Source organism: Conger conger, chromosome 14 (assembly GCF_963514075.1).
Source record: "Conger conger chromosome 14, fConCon1.1, whole genome shotgun sequence".
Taxonomy (NCBI): Eukaryota; Metazoa; Chordata; class Actinopteri; order Anguilliformes; family Congridae; genus Conger; species Conger conger.
In genome coordinates this window covers 42,964,830-42,986,027 of record NC_083773.1, presented here as the reverse complement: position 1 = coordinate 42,986,027, position 21,198 = coordinate 42,964,830, and the positions used below count along the sequence as shown (strand labels likewise).

General features: G+C 49.5%; 2 protein-coding genes across 2 annotated transcripts in view; both read left to right on the top strand.

The window, feature by feature from the left end:
• Positions 1-1,976, top strand: part of itgb7 (integrin, beta 7) — a 34,769-nt gene extending 32,793 nt beyond the window's left edge. Inside the window, exon 16 of the mRNA XM_061220968.1 lies at positions 1,219-1,976. Coding sequence (XP_061076952.1) covers positions 1,219-1,302 — 84 coding nt within the window. The 3' untranslated portion in view covers positions 1,303-1,976. The remainder of the gene's footprint in view (positions 1-1,218) is intronic.
• Positions 1,977-3,655: 1,679 nt separating this feature from the next.
• espl1 (extra spindle pole bodies like 1, separase) overlaps positions 3,656-21,198 on the top strand; it is a 31,379-nt gene continuing 13,836 nt past the window's right edge. Inside the window, exons 1-13 of the mRNA XM_061218814.1 lie at positions 3,656-3,798; positions 4,295-4,406; positions 4,602-4,904; positions 8,756-9,463; positions 9,824-9,928; positions 10,740-10,851; positions 11,335-11,462; positions 12,224-12,417; positions 13,015-13,257; positions 15,233-15,377; positions 15,703-15,859; positions 16,628-16,767; positions 19,088-19,222. Of these exons, the coding sequence (XP_061074798.1) occupies positions 4,326-4,406; positions 4,602-4,904; positions 8,756-9,463; positions 9,824-9,928; positions 10,740-10,851; positions 11,335-11,462; positions 12,224-12,417; positions 13,015-13,257; positions 15,233-15,377; positions 15,703-15,859; positions 16,628-16,767; positions 19,088-19,222 (2,451 nt within the window). The 5' untranslated portion in view covers positions 3,656-3,798; positions 4,295-4,325. The remainder of the gene's footprint in view (positions 3,799-4,294; positions 4,407-4,601; positions 4,905-8,755; positions 9,464-9,823; positions 9,929-10,739; positions 10,852-11,334; positions 11,463-12,223; positions 12,418-13,014; positions 13,258-15,232; positions 15,378-15,702; positions 15,860-16,627; positions 16,768-19,087; positions 19,223-21,198) is intronic.

Genomic DNA, 21,198 nt, shown 5'->3' with positions numbered 1-21,198 from the left:
TCAGAAATGCAAACAAATCAAAGGGGCTAGGCAAACTCAGAAAACAGGCAAAGGGTTGTCTCAAGAATCTCTAATAAACAGGCTTATAAGTAATCGGCTCTGAGTATGTAGATGAACGTTCTGACAAAGAATACAACTGAGACCAGGGTTTAAATACACATAGGGATGAGACAAACCAGGCAGGGCAAGGGAGTGAGGATTATCTAACAAATATGCTTATCAGGTGAGAAACATGAATGGGTAATTAATACAATGACGAGGGAGGAACGAAAACACAGACTGGATTCACATAGACTCACATGTAATACAAACGGCTCCGGACTAGGGAGTAGACAATTGCACAGTTAAGGAACGCAGTCATAGAGGAGAGCGTGCTTCGCTGAATCAAGGCAAGCAATTAGAGATAGAACAGAGAGGCGGAGTTATGGAGCAGTATTGAAGTAGCGATAGAGTTAGTCTGTTAGTTACGTGATTAAATTACAATTACCTAAAACTAGTGACTGTTAGTTAGATGGATAATTAGTGTGTTAATATAATTTAGTACTGTACAAAATCTATGTTAGTAGTTATTAGTAGATTAGCGCTATCTACAAACATAAATAGAGGAAAAGCAGGAAGTAAGCGAAATGAGACTGAGAAGGAATTGTGGGAAACCGGAAACCGCCCAAATAGTGAATCACGTAGACAGGGAAGTGACTCGGGCTCGGAGTACATTAAGACACAGACATCACAGGGGAAGATGGATGCAATTAAGTATGAGTAAATAAACAGAGGACCAGACATGAATAATGAAAAATAATAAATTCCAAGAATAACAATACTCTACAATACTAGAGTACAGTACAATACTCCACTCAAAAACAGAAAATCTTTTCTGTGAGAAAAAAGCTTCCACTTTCACTGTGTATGAGCTTCAGTTACTTTGTTTTAGTAATATTTGGTAAATAGTAAATGGTCTACATTTATATAGGGCCAAAGCGCTGTACAATTGATGCTTCTCATTCACCCATTCACACACACTCACTCATACACCAACAACGATTGACTGCCATGCAAGGCACCAACCAGTTCGTCAGGAGCAGTTGGCAGTTTGGTGTCTTGCTCTGGGACACTTCAACACACCCAGGGCGGGATCACACCGGTAACAAACTAAATGCTCACCACACATCAGCAGAAATGCTCTCTGACTGGGCTTCCCTGTGTTCTTGGTTTATACAGGATCGCAACCCGCTGTTCCAGGGAGCTACAACCACAGTCTTCAACCCCATGCACACTAAGGAGTTGGACTGTGACTGTGACTGAGACTGTGCCAGGCTTAGTGTGGGGTTAGCTCAGGCCACAGGCTGCTCAGTCGACCACAGCAAGATCAGAAAGTGTTTTTATGAATGTGTATGGACAATGGCTGTGAGGATTTTTTTTTAATGGAAACCAGAATGACAGTTGGGTGTCCCATATGGTCTATTTGTACATCGGTGATAACTGAAACATTGGTCATTGAAACATTTAGTATGAACTTGATACAACCTTGAGAAATCACTGCAGGAGTGATGATTTCTTTATAATTCTTTGTATTTTTGATGTAAATGAGGGATTCTGTGTGCATTCGTCTTTTTTTAAACAATTTTAAATATAATGCAGAAAACTCTGGATATCTGGATTTTTGGTTTTGTGTGATGTGCTTTTCCGTGGTCATTTATCATTGACATTTTTACATTAAATTAACTTTTAACTTTTTTGGCAATACCTTTTTAACCTTTCCATTGCTCAGTAAGGAACAAATGTATACATTTGCACATTAAATTAACATGATAAAATGATAGATTTATGATAGATTTATTTTTTTAATGTTTGTTATTTTGTCATGTTATGAACCAACTTGCCAATTTTATGTGGCAGAATTACATGTTTTTCTGCATAACTTGTTGTGAATTTTTTCATGCATAAATGTTTATTATTAAAGGACATGTGAAACATGCCACATCCTACATCATTTTTTCTCTTTTCAAAGAAATACCAAATCATCACCATAATGTATTGTGAGGACTATAATTAGCGGCACCAGTTTGTGTTGCTTTGTTTTCTCACTAAGTCCTCCACCAGTCAGAGGTCACAATAGCCTCTTTGTCAAGCCCATTTTCAAATAATGATCCTGTTTCCACCACCTCAATCTAAATCGATGAAGTAATTGCCACAAATTAAGCACAGAAGATCATTGTCAGCAATGTTTGCAAGTGAGACTTGTTAAATTTTGTTTGTTACCGTGAACATGCCCCTGCAAAAAAGGTTTTGTTAGAAGCAGTGGAGAAACTCCAATAAATTTGAAGTTTCTTAAAGTTACATAGAATCATGGTCTTCAATCAAAACTTTGTAAGTTGAATCAGGCGTCTTAGCGCTGGGCTAAGGCAGAAACCTACAGCCACACTAGCCAGTGCCTGCTGGTTTTTGTTTTTTCCTTAAGATCAGAGACCGATTCAGACCCCAGAAACCAAATGACCTGAGTTCACTTTGTAATGCAACCCTTGTCTTAACCTATCATTTGCCTTTCATGTAAGGTCTTGGGGAAGTCAGTGAAAGTATTCAGACACTTAATTAAGTACTTTGCAGAAGCCCCTTTAGCAGCAGTACAGCTTTGAGTCTTCTTTGGTAAATCTTGACAAGCTTTGAACACCAGGATTTGGGCAGTTTATCCCATTCATCCTGGCAGATCCTCTCGAGCTCCATCAGATTGGAAGGGAACCTTCTATGAACGGCCATTTTTGGGTCTCTCCACAGATGTTTCATGGGGTTTCAGTCTGGGCCACATTTACTCAAGAAATCAGTATACACTCACTGAGCACTTTATTAGGTAGACCTGTACACCAGCGTGTTTTTTTTTTTTTTTCAATTTTCTTCAATTTTTCTATTTTAAAAATAATACAGTGAGCTGCAGTTCTGCAGACAGAAACACCTTGTCAATGAGAGACGTCAGAGGAGAATGGCCAGACTGGTCAAAGCTGACAGGAAGGTCGCAGTAACGCACATAATCACACATTACAACAGTGGTATGCAGAAGAGCATCTCTGAACACACAACACATTATAACTCTTAAGTGGATAGGCTACAGCAGTACAAGTCTAAATAATAAGTCTAATACCTAATAAAGTGCTCACTGAGTATATGTGCTCTATGGTTTGAACAGCTCTGTCATTGTCATGGAAGTGGCTGTCGATGAAATGCTTTTTTTTTTGTTTATTTTCAAGTTAGGTTGGAAGGAAAATAGGAATGTCTCTGTTAATACCATACTGCTTCTATATCTGATTGCTTGTTTTGGTCATGGTAACTAGTAACTACCTATATTAACTTAACATCCAGTTTGAAAAATGCTGAAGTATTAATTTAAGGATAGACACATACATTTTAAGAATGTTCCCATTTACATCAACCCTTTTTAGTATTTGTTTTTGGAAAATAAATGATTTGGGAAGAATTTGAAAAGAAAACATGCTCCCCTGTCCTTCCCATGCATTGCAAGAAAAACTACAACAACCAAGTAACTTGTTCTCTTCCGTAACGTCATGACGACATTGATGCCACATACACTGATTGGCTACACGTTGATTTTAAACAATGTGCGCGGCCTTGTTTGACTTGATGGTTATCGTTTGAATTAAGAGTACATTCGTACATGTCAAGTTATTGTATGGGGGAAAGTGCCACGCCAGAACCAGTTTAGCTACTTTCTCCTGTTTTTATTAGTCTATATAGCTATGTATTTAAAAAGGAACAAATAGAGGCGTATTGGTGTCCAGAAAGGCAACGGTAAGTTAGATACTGTAGTAACTAGAGCTAGCTTATTTAGCCATTTTACCTAACTCTTAAGTTTTCAAGCTAGCTAATCATGAAGTTCAAACGTTAGCTAACTTGCATTAGCCAGATCTATGCATGCAACTCCAGCTAAACCTTCTTAAAAAACGGCGATTGTGCCTAGGGGTAAACATTTGTCGTTGCATTATGTGCAATGCCGCTTGATATTTCGTGTTTGAGTGTTGACTGTGTACGTAACACTGGTATGGCTAGCTAGCACCGTGCTATATTTGGCTAGCCTGAGTCACATTGTATTAACTTGCAGCTAGAAAGTAAGTTTATATGTAAAGTTATGCAAGCTTACTAAGTTAGCTAACTTAGTTTACCACCTGGCGCGAACGTAACGTTGTCTAAATCGCACGCAACGCTAGGTGTTTATTTATTGTGCCGATAACGTTTGAGTAACCACCTGTATTACTGTTACTAGCTAATTGTTACTTACTCGTCATAGTTGATTCCACAGTTGTGAAAAAAGGCCGAGAATGAAGTGCCTGAAAGTGGAAGATTATGTCAAGCGCACAGCTTGTCCGAATGAAACGCGCATTCTCTGCCGTGAACTCGAGGTAAGCATTGTGCATCCTACGATTCAAACCTGTCAAATCCTGCCAATTACCTAAGTTAACCGTGAATGAAATGTATATTTCTTGCTAACGTCTAATGCCCGCTGTGTTTACAGTTCGATCACCGATACTTAAAACCGTTTTTCTAATGCCTAAAGAATCCTTTAAATATTTAACTGCGGTATTGCCTTTGGACAGAGCTATGTGCAGAGTGGCTCTGGAGCCCAGGGCAGGACGCTGTGTGACCGGGTGATCAGAGCCTGCAACCAGCAGCTGGGCGCGGGGTCTGTGTGTCCGGAGCGCCTGGACTGCCTCATGGGTCTGGTGAAGGTGGCGGTCCACGGCTATGAGACCAGCCGGGTGTCGGGGCTGCAGAGTGACCCCCTCTACATGGAGAAGATCCTCTTCCACATCCTGAAGAAAGTGGCTGCCCTTGGCTCCCAGACCTGGTGCCAGTTCATGGGGGACTTGCTTTATGACAGACTGGCCCTGGCTGCAGTGGTAAGGGAGCACCAAATTAATATTTGAAAATGATTTATTTCGAGTAGCAGTTGTATGAGCTGAATTAAAAGGTAATTGCGGAGAGCCTCGAGATGTATTTACCACTTGACACGGTTCATTTTCATTGAATTTACTTAGACAGGATTAAAAAACAATGTATAAAAGACAGACCGTTTTTTTGCCCCAATTCAGACATTCTCAGTTTCAAAGGGCTCCTGTCCTGCAGGAGAAGGAAAAAGTGGGGTTGGAGTTTCGGAAATAAATGAAGAGCATGAATTGGGGGGCAGGGGGATTATAACAAAATTGAGAGAAGGGATCACAAGAAAGAAGAGGGTGCAAAAGATATCTTTTAGTTGGTGTTGGTATGTCGTTTTTGGTAGTGTTCTAATGGACTGGGGAATACTGTTCCAGATTGGTGTAAACTGAAAAAATGAGTTCTTGCTGTAGTTTTTGAAATTTGAAACGGTATTGTGCAATGGATCTAATGCTTCTCAGTTGTCTTGTGGGCATCTGTGGACAGTAAACTACAAATTGTTGTTGGAAGAAAACAGTTATGAATTTCCTGCCATGAAATAATAACTAGATACAGTAATTGTCAAAATTGAGTTTGCATTTTTGCTAGACACTGGTTTGTCCACGTGGAGACTGAAGTTGTTTTTTTTTTTTTAAGCCTTATTGTGTGTTTGCATGGAATCAAAGGCATCTTTGGAAGTAAGGGACCAAATTTTGGCTACTGTATTGATGATGGTATGATTGAGGTTCCTGCTGGCCTCTGCATGTGCAAGGTCTGGTCAAATTTAGGTGTAATCGTTTCACTAATTTCTGCATACGAGGTTTGTACGTTGGGTGAGTATCAGGGGCACGTATAATGTTTTATAATGGCAAGAGGTTGATTTGATATGACCAATCGCTCTGATTCTGAAAGTTATAACTGGATGAATGGAACAAGATGGCTTCCGTTTTCTTGACATTTTGTGTCTGGTGATGATGATTCAGCTTGGTGTCTGGGGCGTTCATGTCATTGAGTGTAGCTGGGGTTTGTTTCATGTTAGTATGCGGGGTGTAGATGGCTGTGCCATCTACGTACAATAAGCAATGAGAATTTGGGCATGCTACAGGCAGTGATGTTGTCTTTCTTGCCCAACGACAATGTTCTGAAGTAGAACTCTGTTCATATTAACCAGCACGTAGTATCATGGCACACTGCAGAATCAATGCCCAAAGTAGGTATGCCCTAAAACAAGACCTTTAAAACCTTGCAATTTGACACTACAGTGAAGCAGAATTTTCCTTTTCAGTAGAACTTAAACATGAACTGAACTGAACACCATAATCCTGTATTTTTCTGTTGAGTTGATGGCGGGTAGAAAAACGGGTTCCCCAGCCCCTGTGTTTGTGTTCAGTCAGAGTGGCAGGCTGTCACTGGTCCATGGACTGTAAACCACTGCTTGCCCTCAGTTCTCTGACTTCCTTCCTGCACATGAGCTGTGGAGTGTAGACTGGAGAACGATTACATCCGTGATGTCTGGGATGGAGGGAGGTGGGGGGGAATGTTGCAAAGTTTGGATAGGCCTAACGTGCTCCTCCAGGGAATTCCGCAGTGTTGGGGTAGAGCTGATGTGCTCCTGCGGGGCGTGTCTCAGTGTTGGGGTAGAGCTGATGTGTTCCTGTGGGGCGTGTCTCAGTGTTGGGGTAGAGCTCATGTGTTCCTGCGGGGCGTGTCTCAGTGTTGGGGTAGAGCTCATGTGTTCCTGCGGGGCGTGTCTCAGTGTTGGGGTAGAGCTGATGTGCTCCTGTGGGGCGTGTCTCAGTGTTGGGGTAGAGCTGATGTGTTCCTGCGGGGCATGTCTCAGTGTTGGGGTAGAGCTCATGTGCTCCTGCGGGGCGTTTCTCAGTGTTGGGGTAGAGCTGATGTGCTCCTGTGGGGCATGTCTCAGTGTTGGGGTAGAGCTCATGTGTTCCTGCGGGGCGTGTCTCAGTGTTGGGGTAGAGCTGATGTTCCTGCGGGGCGTGTCTCAGTGTTGGGGTAGAGCTCATGTGCTCCTGCAGGGCGTGTCTCAGTGTTGGGGTAGAGCTCATGTGCTCCTGCGGGGCGTGTCTCAGTGTTGGGGTAGAGCTGATGTTCCTGCGGGGCGTGTCTCAGTGTTTGGGTAGAGCTGATGTTCCTGCGGGGCACGTCTCAGTGTTGGGGTAGAGCTGATGTTCCTGCGGGGCGTGTCTCAGTGTTGGGGTAGAGCTGATGTTCCTGCGGGGCGTGTCTCAGTGTTTGGGTAGAGCTGATGTTCCTGCGGGGCACGTCTCAGTGTTGGGGTAGAGCTCATGTGCTCCTGCGGGGCGTGTCTCAGTGTTGGGGTAGAGCTGATGTTCCCGCGGGGCGTGTCTCAGTGTTGGGGTAGAGCTGATGTTCCCGCGGGGCGTGTCTCAGTGTTGGGGTAGAGCTGATGTTCCTGCGGGGCGTGTCTCAGTGTTGGGGTAGAGCTGATGTTCCTGCGGGGCGTGTCTCAGTGTTGGGGTAGAGCTGATGTGTTCCTGTGGGGCGTGTCTCAGTGTTGGGGTAGAGCTCATGTGTTCCTGCGGGGCGTGTCTCAGTGTTGGGGTAGAGCTCATGTGTTCCTGCGGGGCGTGTCTCAGTGTTGGGGTAGAGCTGATGTGCTCCTGTGGGGCGTGTCTCAGTGTTGGGGTAGAGCTGATGTGTTCCTGCGGGGCATGTCTCAGTGTTGGGGTAGAGCTCATGTGCTCCTGCGGGGCGTTTCTCAGTGTTGGGGTAGAGCTGATGTGCTCCTGTGGGGCATGTCTCAGTGTTGGGGTAGAGCTCATGTGTTCCTGCGGGGCGTGTCTCAGTGTTGGGGTAGAGCTGATGTTCCTGCGGGGCGTGTCTCAGTGTTGGGGTAGAGCTCATGTGCTCCTGCAGGGCGTGTCTCAGTGTTGGGGTAGAGCTCATGTGCTCCTGCGGGGCGTGTCTCAGTGTTTGGGTAGAGCTGATGTTCCTGCGGGGCACGTCTCAGTGTTGGGGTAGAGCTGATGTTCCTGCGGGGCGTGTCTCAGTGTTGGGGTAGAGCTGATGTTCCTGCGGGGCGTGTCTCAGTGTTTGGGTAGAGCTGATGTTCCTGCGGGGCACGTCTCAGTGTTGGGGTAGAGCTCATGTGCTCCTGCGGGGCGTGTCTCAGTGTTGGGGTAGAGCTGATGTTCCCGCGGGGCGTGTCTCAGTGTTGGGGTAGAGCTGATGTTCCCGCGGGGCGTGTCTCAGTGTTGGGGTAGAGCTGATGTTCCTGCGGGGCGTGTCTCAGTGTTGGGGTAGAGCTGATGTTCCTGCGGGGCGTGTCTCAGTGTTGGGGTAGAGCTGATGTTCCTGTGGGGCGTGTCTCAGTGTTGGGGTAGAGCTCATGTGCTCCTGCGGGGCGTGTCTCAGTGTTGGGGTAGAGCTCATGTGCTCCTGCGGGGCGTGTCTCAGTGTTGGGGTAGAGCTGATGTTCCCGCGGGGCGTGTCTCAGTGTTGGGGTAGAGCTGATGTTCCCGCGGGGCGTGTCTCAGTGTTGGGGTAGAGCTGATGTTCCCGCGGGGCGTGTCTCAGTGTTGGGGTAGAGCTGATGTTCCTGCGGGGCGTGTCTCAGTGTTGGGGTAGAGCTGATGTTCCTGCGGGGCGTGTCTCAGTGTTGGGGTAGAGCTGATGTTCCTGTGGGGCGTGTCTCAGTGTTGGGGTAGAGCTGATGTTCCTGTGGGGCGTGTCTCAGTGTTGGGGTAGAGCTGATGTTCCTGTGGGGCGTGTCTCAGTGTTGGGGTAGAGCTGATGTGCTCCTGCGGGGCGTGTCTCAGTGTTGGGTTAGAGCTGATGTTCTTGCTCTTGTTCCCAGTCGGCGGAGCGCCACCTGCTGTCTCGCAGCAGTTTTGCGGAGCTGTGGGCGGAGCGGCCGGGGCCCGGCGCGGGCGAGACTCGGCCCTCCCCCGAACAGCGGCTCGCCGTCCAGCTGAGGGCCCTGCGCTTCCTGCCCCTGCTGGAGGGGGGCGCCCAAGGGCCGGCCAAGGTCGCCAAGCACGCCGAGGAGGCGGTGGGCAAGTACGCCAAGGCCTGCGGGCCGCTGCGGGAGGAGGGGGCCCGGAGCCTGCTGCAGCTGCTCCGACAGCATCTCCCAGGGCTGCGGCTCCCAGGGCCGGGGCCGCAGCCGGGGCCCGCGCTGTGCCAGGTCTCCCTGCGCGTCTGCCGGCTCCTGGGGGAGGCGGGCCTCTGGGACCTGGCCGCAGAGCACCTGCAGAGGGACACCGGCTGGATGAGCGGGCCGCCCTACCTGGCGCTGGTGCTGGAGCTGGCCCGCCGGGCCGCAGGCCTCCACAGCGCCCCCCAGGGGCAGTGCGGGGCGGCGCTGAGCGAGTGCGCCCGCCGCCTCCGCGCCCTGCCCGCCGAGCTGGGGCACCAGGAGAGGCACGCAGTCCTGCAGGCCTGCCAGCTGCTCACCTGGGCCCTGGAGCTGGCCCAGCCGGGGCCCCTGGGGGCCCCCACCCTCCTGGCCTGGTTCTCCTTCCTGGAGGAGTACCAGGAGCTGCTGGAGAAACACATTCAGATGGTGAGTGCAGCGCGCCCGTTTCAGGCCAACAGAACCCGCGTCTGTGGTTTGAGCTGAGGCTGTGTTTAAATCAAAACGCATTCGAAAAGAATGTCAATTGTTTGTTATTCAATTCAATATTTCAGATTTCAAACTTAAGAGTTTCATTCATCATTTTCCAGAACTTAATTGAAATCAAAGTTGGCCTCAGCACTACTAAACTGAATTGTGCCCCTGAACATGGCCCTGTGTGGGGATGGGGATGGGGCCCCGTGTGTGAGAGAAGGGATGGGCTCCGGGCTGGTTCGTTGGGCTGGTTCGTTGGGCTGGTTCGTTGGGCTGGTTCGTTGGGCTGAAGCGGGTGTTGCGGTTCTGACCCAGTCCACAGGGGGGCAGGCGGAGCAGAAACGCTACCTGCAGCAGACTCTGTGTTGCAGTCTGCAGAAGAGCCTGGTGGATGCTTACGACAGCCTGGCCGCCTCACAGGTAACTGGACACATTACATTACATTACATTACATTACATTATTGGCATTTGGCAGACGCTCTTATCCAGAGCGACGTACAGTTGATTAGACTAAGCAGGAGACAATCCTCCCCTGGAGCAATGCAGGGTTAAGGGCCTTGCTCAAGGGCCCAACGGCTGTGTGGATCTTATTGTGGCTACACCGGGATTAGAACCACTGACCTTGCGGGTCCCAGTCATTTACCTTAACCACTACGCTACAGGCCGCCCTTACTTACTGCTTACTTCTCTAAAATCTTTGGTTTCTACTCGCATTTAAACCAGTGGTGATTTAATCGCATCCCATGTAAGCTTGGAAAGTTTTGAATGTGGGACATGCTAGCTTTGCTGAACCTTCTATTGAGTAGAGTATGTTGTAGCTCTGGACATTTTTGTCAGGGACAGGATTGTGTGGTCTAGAAAAATAATTCTGCCCAAAAGCCAATGACAACACACACAGAGGTGTTCCAAGGGGAGAGAGGGGCACTTTCTCTATGGCCCTGCATCTACTGAATTAATCAACCCACTGCAAGTAATTTTGTACCTGCAACTAAAACTACAAAGTATCCCAATTTGGTGTGAACTGCAAACCTGGCAACCCTGGTCAGGGAGAACGGTTCTAGCTCAATGATCCGTGTTGATGATACAAGTCTAGAAATGGCGTTCTACTGATGGAGTTGACAAATCGGATTGAGCTTATTCATTTGTACCTGACTTCAGTACCAAACATGGTTGATCGCTGAAGTGTACGGCTGTTGTACAGAGTAACGTAGAGTGCCGGTTCTCCCTGCAGTTGGAGGGGGCAGAGGCGATGGAGCGGGTGCTGTTGTTCTGCCAGGCCACATCTGGCAGGTTACTGAGTGCCTTGCGTGAGCTTCCTGCTGCCAGTACCTTCGCCATGGCCGGTAACGTACATTATCTCTTCTTCTCTGGTACTCTGCCCGCTTCAACCTCCATTTAAGTTGTCTCTGTGTTCTGTCCAACGCAAGCTTTTATTCCATCATGAAGCAATCTGTAGACTGTATAGGGAAAGCCCTTAAAGTGGTGTCATTGCTGTGCTGTTGATTGTAGTTTAGCATGTTAATGTTTTACTTGCTTTGGTGTACCTGGCCCTTGGTCTTGCTGCTTTTATTCAGTTTTTATACTGTCTTCTCATGACTGCTCTGCAAGCTACTCTGGAATAGTATTTTAGATTAATAAATAATATTTCTACTTGCTGTAGGTACCAGCTCATGTTCATTGATTTTACCTTGGCCCCTGTGTATTTTTATTAACATGCAAAAAGAAAGGCTTTGAGTGTCTATTTGATAAATGTTGTCTCTGGTCGTATTTTAAGCAGCTGTGTTCGGTGACGGTGTCTGACGGTGACTGCTGTGTCTCCCTCACAGCCTGTGCCGTTAACAGCCTGGTCTGTGGGCTGTACAACCGCAGACTGTACGAGCCGGCCTTCTCTCTGGCCGAGATGCTGTGCCAGGAACTGTGGAAGAACCGCCACCCCTCCCTGCCGGTGGAGAAGGTAATGCTGGCTGTATTTGTTTTTCTCAACATTATGTGTTCTAATTACAGGCAAGTTTTCAATTTGGTGTTATGATTGGGTGTATTTGTGTCCTGGTAGGTGCTTTGAAACCGTTCAGTTAATGCCTAACTGCATTTATTTGTAATATTATGATTTGGTATTCAGATTTTGGTATATTGTGACGGGTTGCACATTTTGCAGTTGAACCGGGCCTTCATGCTGGTTGTGTTTTGCAGTTGAACCGGGCCTTCATGCTGGCTGTGTTTCGCAGCTGAACCGGGCCTTCATGCTGGCTGTGTTTCGCAGTTGAACCGGGCCTTCATGCTGGCTGTGTTTTGCAGTTGAACCGGGCCTTCATGCTGGCTGTGTTTCGCAGTTGAACCGGGCCTTCATGCTGGCTGTGTTTCGCAGTTGAACCGGGCCTTCATGCTGGCTGTGTTTTGCAGTTGAACCGGGCCTTCATGCTGGCTGTGTTTTGCAGTTGAACCGGGCCTTCATGCTGGCTGTGTTTTGCAGTTGAACCGGGCCTTCATTCTGGCTGTGTTTCGCAGCTGAACCGGGCCTTCATTCTGGCTGTGTTTCGCAGCTGAACCGGGCCTTCATGCTGGCTGTGTTTCGCAGCTGAACCGGGCCTTCATGCTGGCTGTGTTTCGCAGTTGAACCGGGCCTTCATGCTGGCTGTGTTTTGCAGTTGAACCGGGCCTTCATGCTGGTTGTGTTTTGCAGTTGAACCGGGCCTTCATGCTGGCGGTGTTTTGCAGTTGAACCGGGCCTTCATGCTGGCTGTGCAGTGCTCCCGGAAAGGCGGGCAGCTGGAGAGGGCCCTGGACTGGGTGCTGCGCTGGCTGCAGGCCCTGGGGGACCGGGTCCTGGAGCACATGGCCGAGCCCGTCTCTCTGTGGGTGAAGACCAAGGCGGACGCCACCCGGGCGGGGCAGGAGGACACGCGCCTCAGGTAGCGGGGGAAGGGGGCCGGGCTCTTTTGGGCTTCCTGGTCCAGAACGCCAGGAAGGGCTTCTGCTCCCAGCCCTCCTACATCCGGTTTGTGTAGCTCACTCTTTTAGTCTTTGGCTTTGTTAGTGAAATAACATTGTTTTAATAGGGGCTGGTTCTCCTGCTTTGAGCCTGATATGTCCCCGATTTGCTATAAAATTTGTGATGAGAAACTTGGCAGACCTGTGTCAAAAAAACCCCAACAAAGCCTATTATACTAGCCTATTAATCGACTGAGTGCTGTACATTTCATTTGGCTGACTCTTATATCCCAAGCGACTTACAGTTGATTAGACTAAGCAGGAGACAATCCCCCCTGGAGCAATGTTGGGTTAAGGGACTTTCTCAAGGGCCCAACATCTTATTGTGGCTACACCGGGGGTCAAACCACCAAGCTTGCGGCTCCCAGTCATGTACCTTAACCACTACACTAGAGGCTGCCCCGTGTGCCTGGGTGAAGCCAGCACCCTCTGTGGCTTCCCAGGGTCGGTGATGGTGACCCTGGCCGGCATTAAAGCTGTGACCCCGCCGTGCCTTTTGGCTCTGCCCCCCCCCCCAGGACGCTGCGGGACGGCCTGGGGCAGCACGCCCTCGGGGAGGAGGTGATGATGAGCCTCCTGGAGGAGGAGCTGCGGGCGTACCGCTCCGCTGCGGGGGACACGGCCCAGGAGCGCTACAACGTGCTCTGCGACCTGCTGGAGCTCTGCCCCGAGGGCGGCGCCCGCGCCCTGCCCCGCGCCCTCTACCTCTGCCTCATGGCCCAGGTCGTCTGCTTCCAGGACTTCAGCGAGCAGACCGACTGGCAAGTTCAGAATTTCGTAGGGTTTTAACGGGCTAGAAACTGTCGTAAAGCAGCCATTTTGTTTGCAGTGAGAGAGCTTGTGAGGTAATTCCATTGGTGGTGACCGTAGCCCTGGGTAGAGCATTTTGATCCATTGAACAAATGGTTCTCCATAACCCAAATTTCAAAAGCCTTTTCTGCGTCAGAGATAAAATGGCTGTGTTTATAAATGGTACTGTGCAAAAGTTACTTTACAAATGCTGTAAAGTAAGAATGCTTTCAAAAATAGAAATGTTAATTGTTTATTCTTTGACCAGAAGGAAAAATCAAAATCAAATCAATATTTGGTGTGACCACCCTTTGCCTTCAAACCAGCATCAATTCTTCTAGGTACACTTGCACCTGCATCAGCAAGGTCTCTCCCAGGCAGAAATGTCAAGGCAGACGGGGGTTTCCAGATGTGCTGTCCAAGCTCTGTTGACGAAGCACTTAGAAATGGGCAACGTTGAGGACTGTAGATGCAGTGGTCGGCCAAGGAAAAGTGTCTTTCATCAGCTGCACATCATGCTTACTTCCCTTCGCAATCGGAAGATGTCCAGCAGTGCCATCAGCTCAGAATTGGCAGAAACCAGTGGGACCCTGGTAGACCCATCTACTGTACAGGGAAGTCTGGTCAGAAGTGGTCTTCATGGAAGAATTGCGGCCAAAAAGCCATACCTCCGACGTGGAAACAAGGCCAAGCGACTCAACTATGCACAAAAACACAGGAACTGGGGTGCAGAAAAATGGCAGCAGGTTCTCTGGACTGATTAGTTGAAATATTGAAATATTTGGCTGTAGCAGAAAGCAGTTTGTTCACCGAAGGGCTGGTACAAGAATGAGTGTCTGCAGACAACAGTGAAGCATTGTGGAGGTTCCTTGCAAGTTTGGGGTTGCATTTCTGCAAATTGAGTTGTGGATTTGGTCAGAATTAATGTACTCCTCAATGCTGAGAAGTACAGGCAGATACTTATCCATCATGCAATACCATCAGGGAGGCATCTGATTGACCCCAAATTTATTCTGCAGCAGGACAACGACCCCAAACATACAGCCAATGTCATTAAGAACCATCTTCATCGAAAAGAAGAACAAGAAGTCCTGGAAGTGTTGGTATGGCCCCCACAGAACCCTGATCTCAACATCATCGAGTCTGTTTGGGAACACATGAAGAGACAGAAGCATTTGAGGCTGCCTAAATCCACAGAAGAACTGTGGCTAGTTCTAGATGTTTGGAACAACCTACCTGCCTAGTTCCTTCAAAAACTGTGTGCAAGTATACCTAGAAGAATTGATGCTGTTTTGAAGGCAAAGGGTGGTCACACCAAATATTGATTTGATTTAGATTTTTCTTGTGTTCATTCAGTACTTCTGTTCATGCTTTTTTTTTAATTGATAAAAAAATAAACTAACATTTCTATTTTCTTCATATCATTCTTATTTTATTTTTCACAGCTACCTAAAACGTTTGCACAGTTCTGTAGTTTTTTTTGGGAGATATTCGTTATAGAGGCAAATTATAGATGCAGTGTGTTTGAGGAGTGTCACAGGGTACACTTCTGAAACCTGTTTGATCTGGGTGAATGAAAGATAGAATAACCGATTTAATTTTGAATGTTAATGCCACCATGCAGCTCTGAACATTTACAGAAGCTGGCTTCTCTCTTGGCTAATCATAGTGGCTAGGAAAATGTCCGGTTGCTTTTTACTAAATGCGGTAGGGGGAACGTTTCTGAAAATGGGTGCCCATTGACTGATAATGTTAGACTGTATTCCAGGTCGTGGAACAAAGTATGTCTTGTATAGTATAGTTTGGGTAGATAAAAAATGTCACCCATCACTCACCCATGTTCCTTTTACTGGGAAGCTAGTCCACTGTTTTGAAGTTGGTAGTTTAATGTGAATCGTGCTGCTTGCTTGTAAACCCGTTGTTGTACCGTTCACACTGGCGGTCCAGTTCGGCGGTGGACTTCACTCAGGAAGCCCTGCGGCTGCTGGAGGAGGAGCCAGAGACCACGGAGAATGCTGATAGGCTGAAAGACCACAAGGCGCAGGCCTTGCTGTGGTTCTACATCTGCACTCTGGAGAAGAACCTGCAGGAGGTACGGCAGTCCTGTGTGGGTCGTTCACACATTCAGAAATTAACTTTGTGTAACATAGCCAGCAATGCTTATTTTTCCACTGTGTCCACTGTTATGCGGTCTCACTTTCATTGCTGTCTGAACCCATCTCAGCCAGAGGAGGCTCATATTTGGCTTTGTCCGATAGTCAGATTGGACTGTAGGTTTGGAGGCGTCTGTAGGTGGCAGAGTGGTGTGATGGTTACAGAACTGGACTAGGTTTGGAGGAGTCTCATAGCTGGCAGAGCAGTATGGTTACAGAACCGATCTGTATGTTTGAAGCCCTGACTCTTGTGAACTCCCCCAGGCTAAGGAGAGGGAGCAGAGGCTGGCTGCAGCGCAGGAGCAGTCCGGGAGTCTGGAGCCCTTGGGGACCAACGACCTGGATTACGAGGAGAAGCAGAAACGGCAGGACAGCCTGCAGGTGTACGAGAGCCTGCGCTTCAACCTGCTGGCCCAGAGCAGTGAGTCTGTGCCCTGACTCGGTCCTGTACCATAGACAGTGTTTCAGATCCAACCTGCTGTCCCCTGACTCAGTCCTGTACCATAGACAGTGTTTCACATCCAACCTGCTGTCCCCTGACTCAGTCCTGTACCATAGACAGTGTTTCACATCCAACCTGCTGGCCCAGAGCAGTGAGTCTGTGCCCTGACTCAGTCCTGTACCATAGACAGTGTTTCAGATCCAACCTGCTGTTCCCTGACTCAGTCCTGTGCCATAGACAGTGTTTCAGATCCAACCTGCTGGCCCCTGACTCAGTCCTGTACCATAGACAGTGTTTCACATCCAACCTGCTGGCCCAGAGCAGAGAGTCTGTGCCCTGACTCAGTCCTGTACTATAGACAGTGTTTCAGATCCAACCTGAGGGCTCGGAGCGTGTTTTCTGTGTGTGTGCTTCTCAGAGCCGTGTTAGAAACCATGCTGTGGAGAGGTGTGTGTTTGTCTGTGTGTCACTTTACCATGCTCTAGAGCTGTGGAGGGGTTGGGGTGTGTGTGTTTGTGAGTAGGTTTGGGGGGTCTGTGTGTTTATGACTAGGTTTGGAGGTTAGGTGTGTGTGTGTGTGTGTGTGTGTGTGTAGAGTGTGCGTCTCTGGACCGTGCTGTGGAGAGGTTAGGGTGTGTGTGACGTGTGTGTGTGTGTTTCTCAGAGCAGTGTGCGTCTCTGGACCGTGCTGTGGAGAGGTTAGGGTGTGTGTGACGCGTGTGTGACGCGTGTGTGTGTGTTTCTCAGAGCAGTGTGCGTCTCTGGACCGGGCCCTGGAGCTGTGGAGGGGCCTGCTGGCTGCGGGCTCCAGGCCGGCTGTGAGTAGCAGCAGGCAGACGTGCTCTTCCATCGCGCTCATGGGGGCCCTGTACAAGCTCATGGGGAAGGTAAGTGCCAACTGCAACCTAAAGGCCCTGACACTGCAACCTAAAGGCCCTGACGCTGCAACCTAAAGGCCCTGACGCTGCAACCTAGAGGCCCTGACGCTGCAACCTAGAGGCCCTGACGCTGCAACCTAGAGGCCCTGACGCTGCGACCTAAAGGCCCTGACGCTGCGACCTAAAGGCCCTGACGCTGCGACCTAAAGGCCCTGACGCTGCAACCTAGAGGCCCTGACGCTGCAACCTAGAGGCCCTGACGCTGCAACCTAAAGGCCCTGACCCTGCAACCTAAAGGCCCTGACGCTGCAACCTAAAGGCCCTGACCCTGCAACCTAAAGGCCCTGACCCTGCAACCTAGAGGCCCTGACGCTGCAACCTAGAGGCCCTGACGCTGCAACCTAGAGGCCCTGACGCTGCAACCTAGAGGCCCTGACGCTGCAACCTAGAGGCCCTGACCCTGCAACCTAAAGGCCCTGACCCTGCAACCTAAAGGCCCTGACGCTGCAACCTAGAGGCCCTGACGCTGCAACCTAGAGGCCCTGACGCTGCAACCTAGAGGCCCTGACGCTGCAACCTAGAGGCCCTGACGCTGCAACCTAGAGGCCCTGACACTGCAACCTAGAGGCCCTGACGCTGCAACCTAGAGGCCCTGACGCTGCAACCTAGAGGCCCTGACGCTGCAACCTAGAGGCCCTGACGCTGCAACCTAGAGGCCCTGACGCTGCAACCTAGAGGCCCTGACGCTGCAACCTAGAGGCCCTGACGCTGCAACCTAGAGGCCCTGACGCTGCAACCTAGAGGCCCTGACGCTGCAACCTAGAGGCCCTGACGCTGCAACCTAGAGGCCCTGACGCTGCAACCTAGAGGCCCTGACGCTGCAACCTAGAGGCCCTGACGCTGCAACCTAGAGGCCCTGACGCTGCAACCTAGAGGCCCTGACGCTGCAACCTAGAGGCCCTGACGCTGCAACCTAGAGGCCCTGACGCTGCAACCTAGAGGCCCTGACGCTGCAACCTAGAGGCCCTGACGCTGCAACCTAGAGGCCCTGACGCTGCAACCTAGAGGCCCTGACGCTGCAACCTAGAGGCCCTGACGCTGCAACCTAGAGGCCCTGACGCTGCAACCTAGAGGCCCTGACGCTGCAACCTAGAGGCCCTGACGCTGCAACCTAGAGGCCCTGACGCTGCAACCTAGAGGCCCTGACGCTGCAACCTAGAGGCCCTGACGCTGCCAGCCCACGCCGGATAACTAATAACTAGCGGCTACCGAGGCAGACAGTCGGGCCGCTTCGAGTCGCCTCCCGTCGGCCGTATGAAGTTCTGCTGGAACACACTGCCCATTATAGCTGATTGCAGACATGGTCACACATGATCGCAGTTTACAGGTCTGTTCCGCACCAGCGTGAGTGGAAGTAACTCCATGGCAGGAGGTGGCAAATCTGCATTCACCACTCACCGGTGGCCTCTGCTGCCGGTGTTGGGGCTGTCTCAGAATGGCTTCCTTGGCTGTAATGGGCACAACTCTGGGCCCCATGTTGACAAACGCCAACAACAGACTCTAGAATTAAAACCAGGTGCTGAAAGCTTTCTTATACCTGCATTAAGGTAGGGATTGAATACACCTGACTGTTGAGAAACAGCTGAGAAGCCAACTGTCCAGTTACTTTTGGTCCCCTAAAATGGGGGATGTATAAAAACGGATGCGATTTCTACACTTACCACCTGATATGGATGTAAATTAAAGGGGACCGTGCACTTTAACCTCACATTTGTTTCATTTCAAATCCAATGTGCTGGACTAAAGAGCCAAAAGAACAATTGTGCCAACTGTCCAAATGCATTACAGACTACATTGTAAATTTTTCTAATTAAGGGCTGTCTTGATTCCTTGAATTAGGTTCCATAAAATCCTTGATTAGAATTCTTTGCATCAAACCTTCGTTCATTCATCAGGGCAGCACAGGCAGAGATTTGAGGTCAGCCCCATCTTATCACTGAGTCTGACGGCAAAGCCATGCGTGATATTGTTGATGCTACATCGCACTGTGTGACACGCACCAACCGTAAAGGACGGCCAATATCGCAGCGTACAGCCAGCTGAAGGGCAATATGGCAGGAATACCTACACTGATCTTTCAAAAGATTCGCCCTTCGACAACTTGATGGTCATGTGACAAGAACATACAAACTGTGCGTTTCCCCAATAGGATGCTCAGAATAAAGTTGGCACTCATTTCTGAACGCATCGTATGTCAAAGTGATAATAACTGTAATAAGGCGTAAATGTGGGCCTAAATAAAGCATTAAGCTGCGCCCCCCTGTTCCAGCCGCTGCAGGCTCTGGAGAGTCACCGCCTGGCTGCCGCTCTCTCCCGCGGGGCCGGAGACGCCCAGGGCTGTGCCAGCAACCTGTGCCACACCGCCCTGCTGCTCCTGGAGCTCGGGGCCCCCGACCTGGCACAGGTGAGCTTACCTGTCTACTGAATCTGCTCTCACTCACACACTGTCTACTGAATCTGCTCTCACTCCCACACGGTCTACTGAATCTGCTCTCACTCGCACACTGTCTACTGAATCTGCTCTCACTCCCACACGGTCTACTGAATCTGCTCTCACTCCCACACGGTCTACTGAATCTGCTCTCACTCGCACACGGTCTACTGAATCTGCTCTCACTCACACACGGTCTACTGAATCTGCTCTCACTCACACACTGTCTACTGAATCTGCTCTCACTCACACACTGTCTACTGAATCTGCTCTCACTCACACACTGTCTACTGAATCTGCTCTCACTCACACACGGTCTACTGAATCTGCTCTCACTCACACACGGTCTACTGAATCTGCTCTCACTCACACACTGTCTACTGAATCTGCTCTCACTCACACACTGTCTACTGAATCTGCTCTCACTCGCACACTCACACCCAACTCACCTGCTCTCTCTCCCACACTCACACCCAACTCACAGAGTTTCCTGTACCCACACACCCCTCTGCTAATTTCGCACATCAGCCCACTGATATGGTATGCTAGTCAGGTTGCCACCAGTTCAGTGGTTCTCCACTGTTGTCAGTGTGAAGGTTATGTTGGTCTCTGATGCGCAGACGCAGAGTGTGATGGTTATGTTGGTCTCTGATGCGCAGACACAGAGTGTGAAGGTTATGTTGGTCTCTGATGCGCAGACGCAGAGTGTGAAGGTTACGTTGGACTCTGATGCGCAGACGCAGAGTGTGAAGGTTACTTTGGTCTCTGATGCGCAGACGCAGAGTGTGAAGGTTATGTTGGTCTCTGATGCGCAGACGCAGAGTATGAAGGTTATGTTGGTCTCTGATGCGCAGACGCAGGGTGTGAAGGTTACTTTGGTCTCTGATGCGCAGACGCAGAGTGTGAAGGTTATGTTGGTCTCTGATGCGCAGACGCAGAGTATGAAGGTTATGTTGGTCTCTGATGCGCAGACGCAGAGTGTGAAGGTTATGTTGGTCTCTGATGCGCAGACGCAGAGTGTGAAGGTTATGTTGGTCTCTGATGCGCAGACGCAGAGTGTGAAGGTTATGTTGGTCTCTGATGCGCAGACGCAGAGTGTGAAGGTTACGTTGGTCTGTGATGCGCAGACGCAGAGTGTGATGGTTATGTTGGTCTCTGATGCGCAGACGCAGAGTATGAAGGTTATGTTGGTCTCTGATGCGCAGAGTGTGATGGTTATGTTGGTCTCTGATGCGCAGACGCAGAGTATGAAGGTTATGTTGGTCTCTGATGCGCAGAGTGTGATGGTTATGTTGGTCTCTGATGCGCAGACGCAGAGTGTGAAGGTTACATTGGTCTCTGATGCGCAGACGCAGAGTATGAAGGTTATGTTGGTCTCTGATGCGCAGAGTGTGAAGATTACGTTGGTCTCTGATGCGCAGACGCAGAGTATGAAGGTTATGTTGGTCTCTGATGCGCAGACGCAGAGTGTGAAGATTACGTTGGTCTCTGATGCGCAGACGCAGAGTATGAAGGTTATGTTGGTCTCTGATGCGCAGACGCAGAGTGTGAAGGTTATGTTGGTCTCTGATGCGCAGACGCAGAGTATGAAGGTTATGTTGGTCTCTGATGCGCAGATGCGGAGTGTGATGGTTATGTTGGTCTCTGATGCGCAGACGCAGAGTGTGATGGTTATGTTGGTCTCTGATGCGCAGACGCAGAGTATGAAGGTTATGTTGGTCTCTGATGCGCAGACGCAGAGTGTGAGGGTTGTTGGTCTCTGATGCGCAGACGCAGAGTGTGATGGTTGTTGGTCTCTGATGCGCAGACGCAGAGTGTGATGGTTGTTGGTCTCTGATGCGCAGACGCAGAGTGTGATGGTTGTTGGTCTCTGATGCGCAGACGCAGAGTGTGATGGTTGTTGGACTCTGATGCGCAGACGCAGAGTGTGATGGTTGTTGGACTCTGAT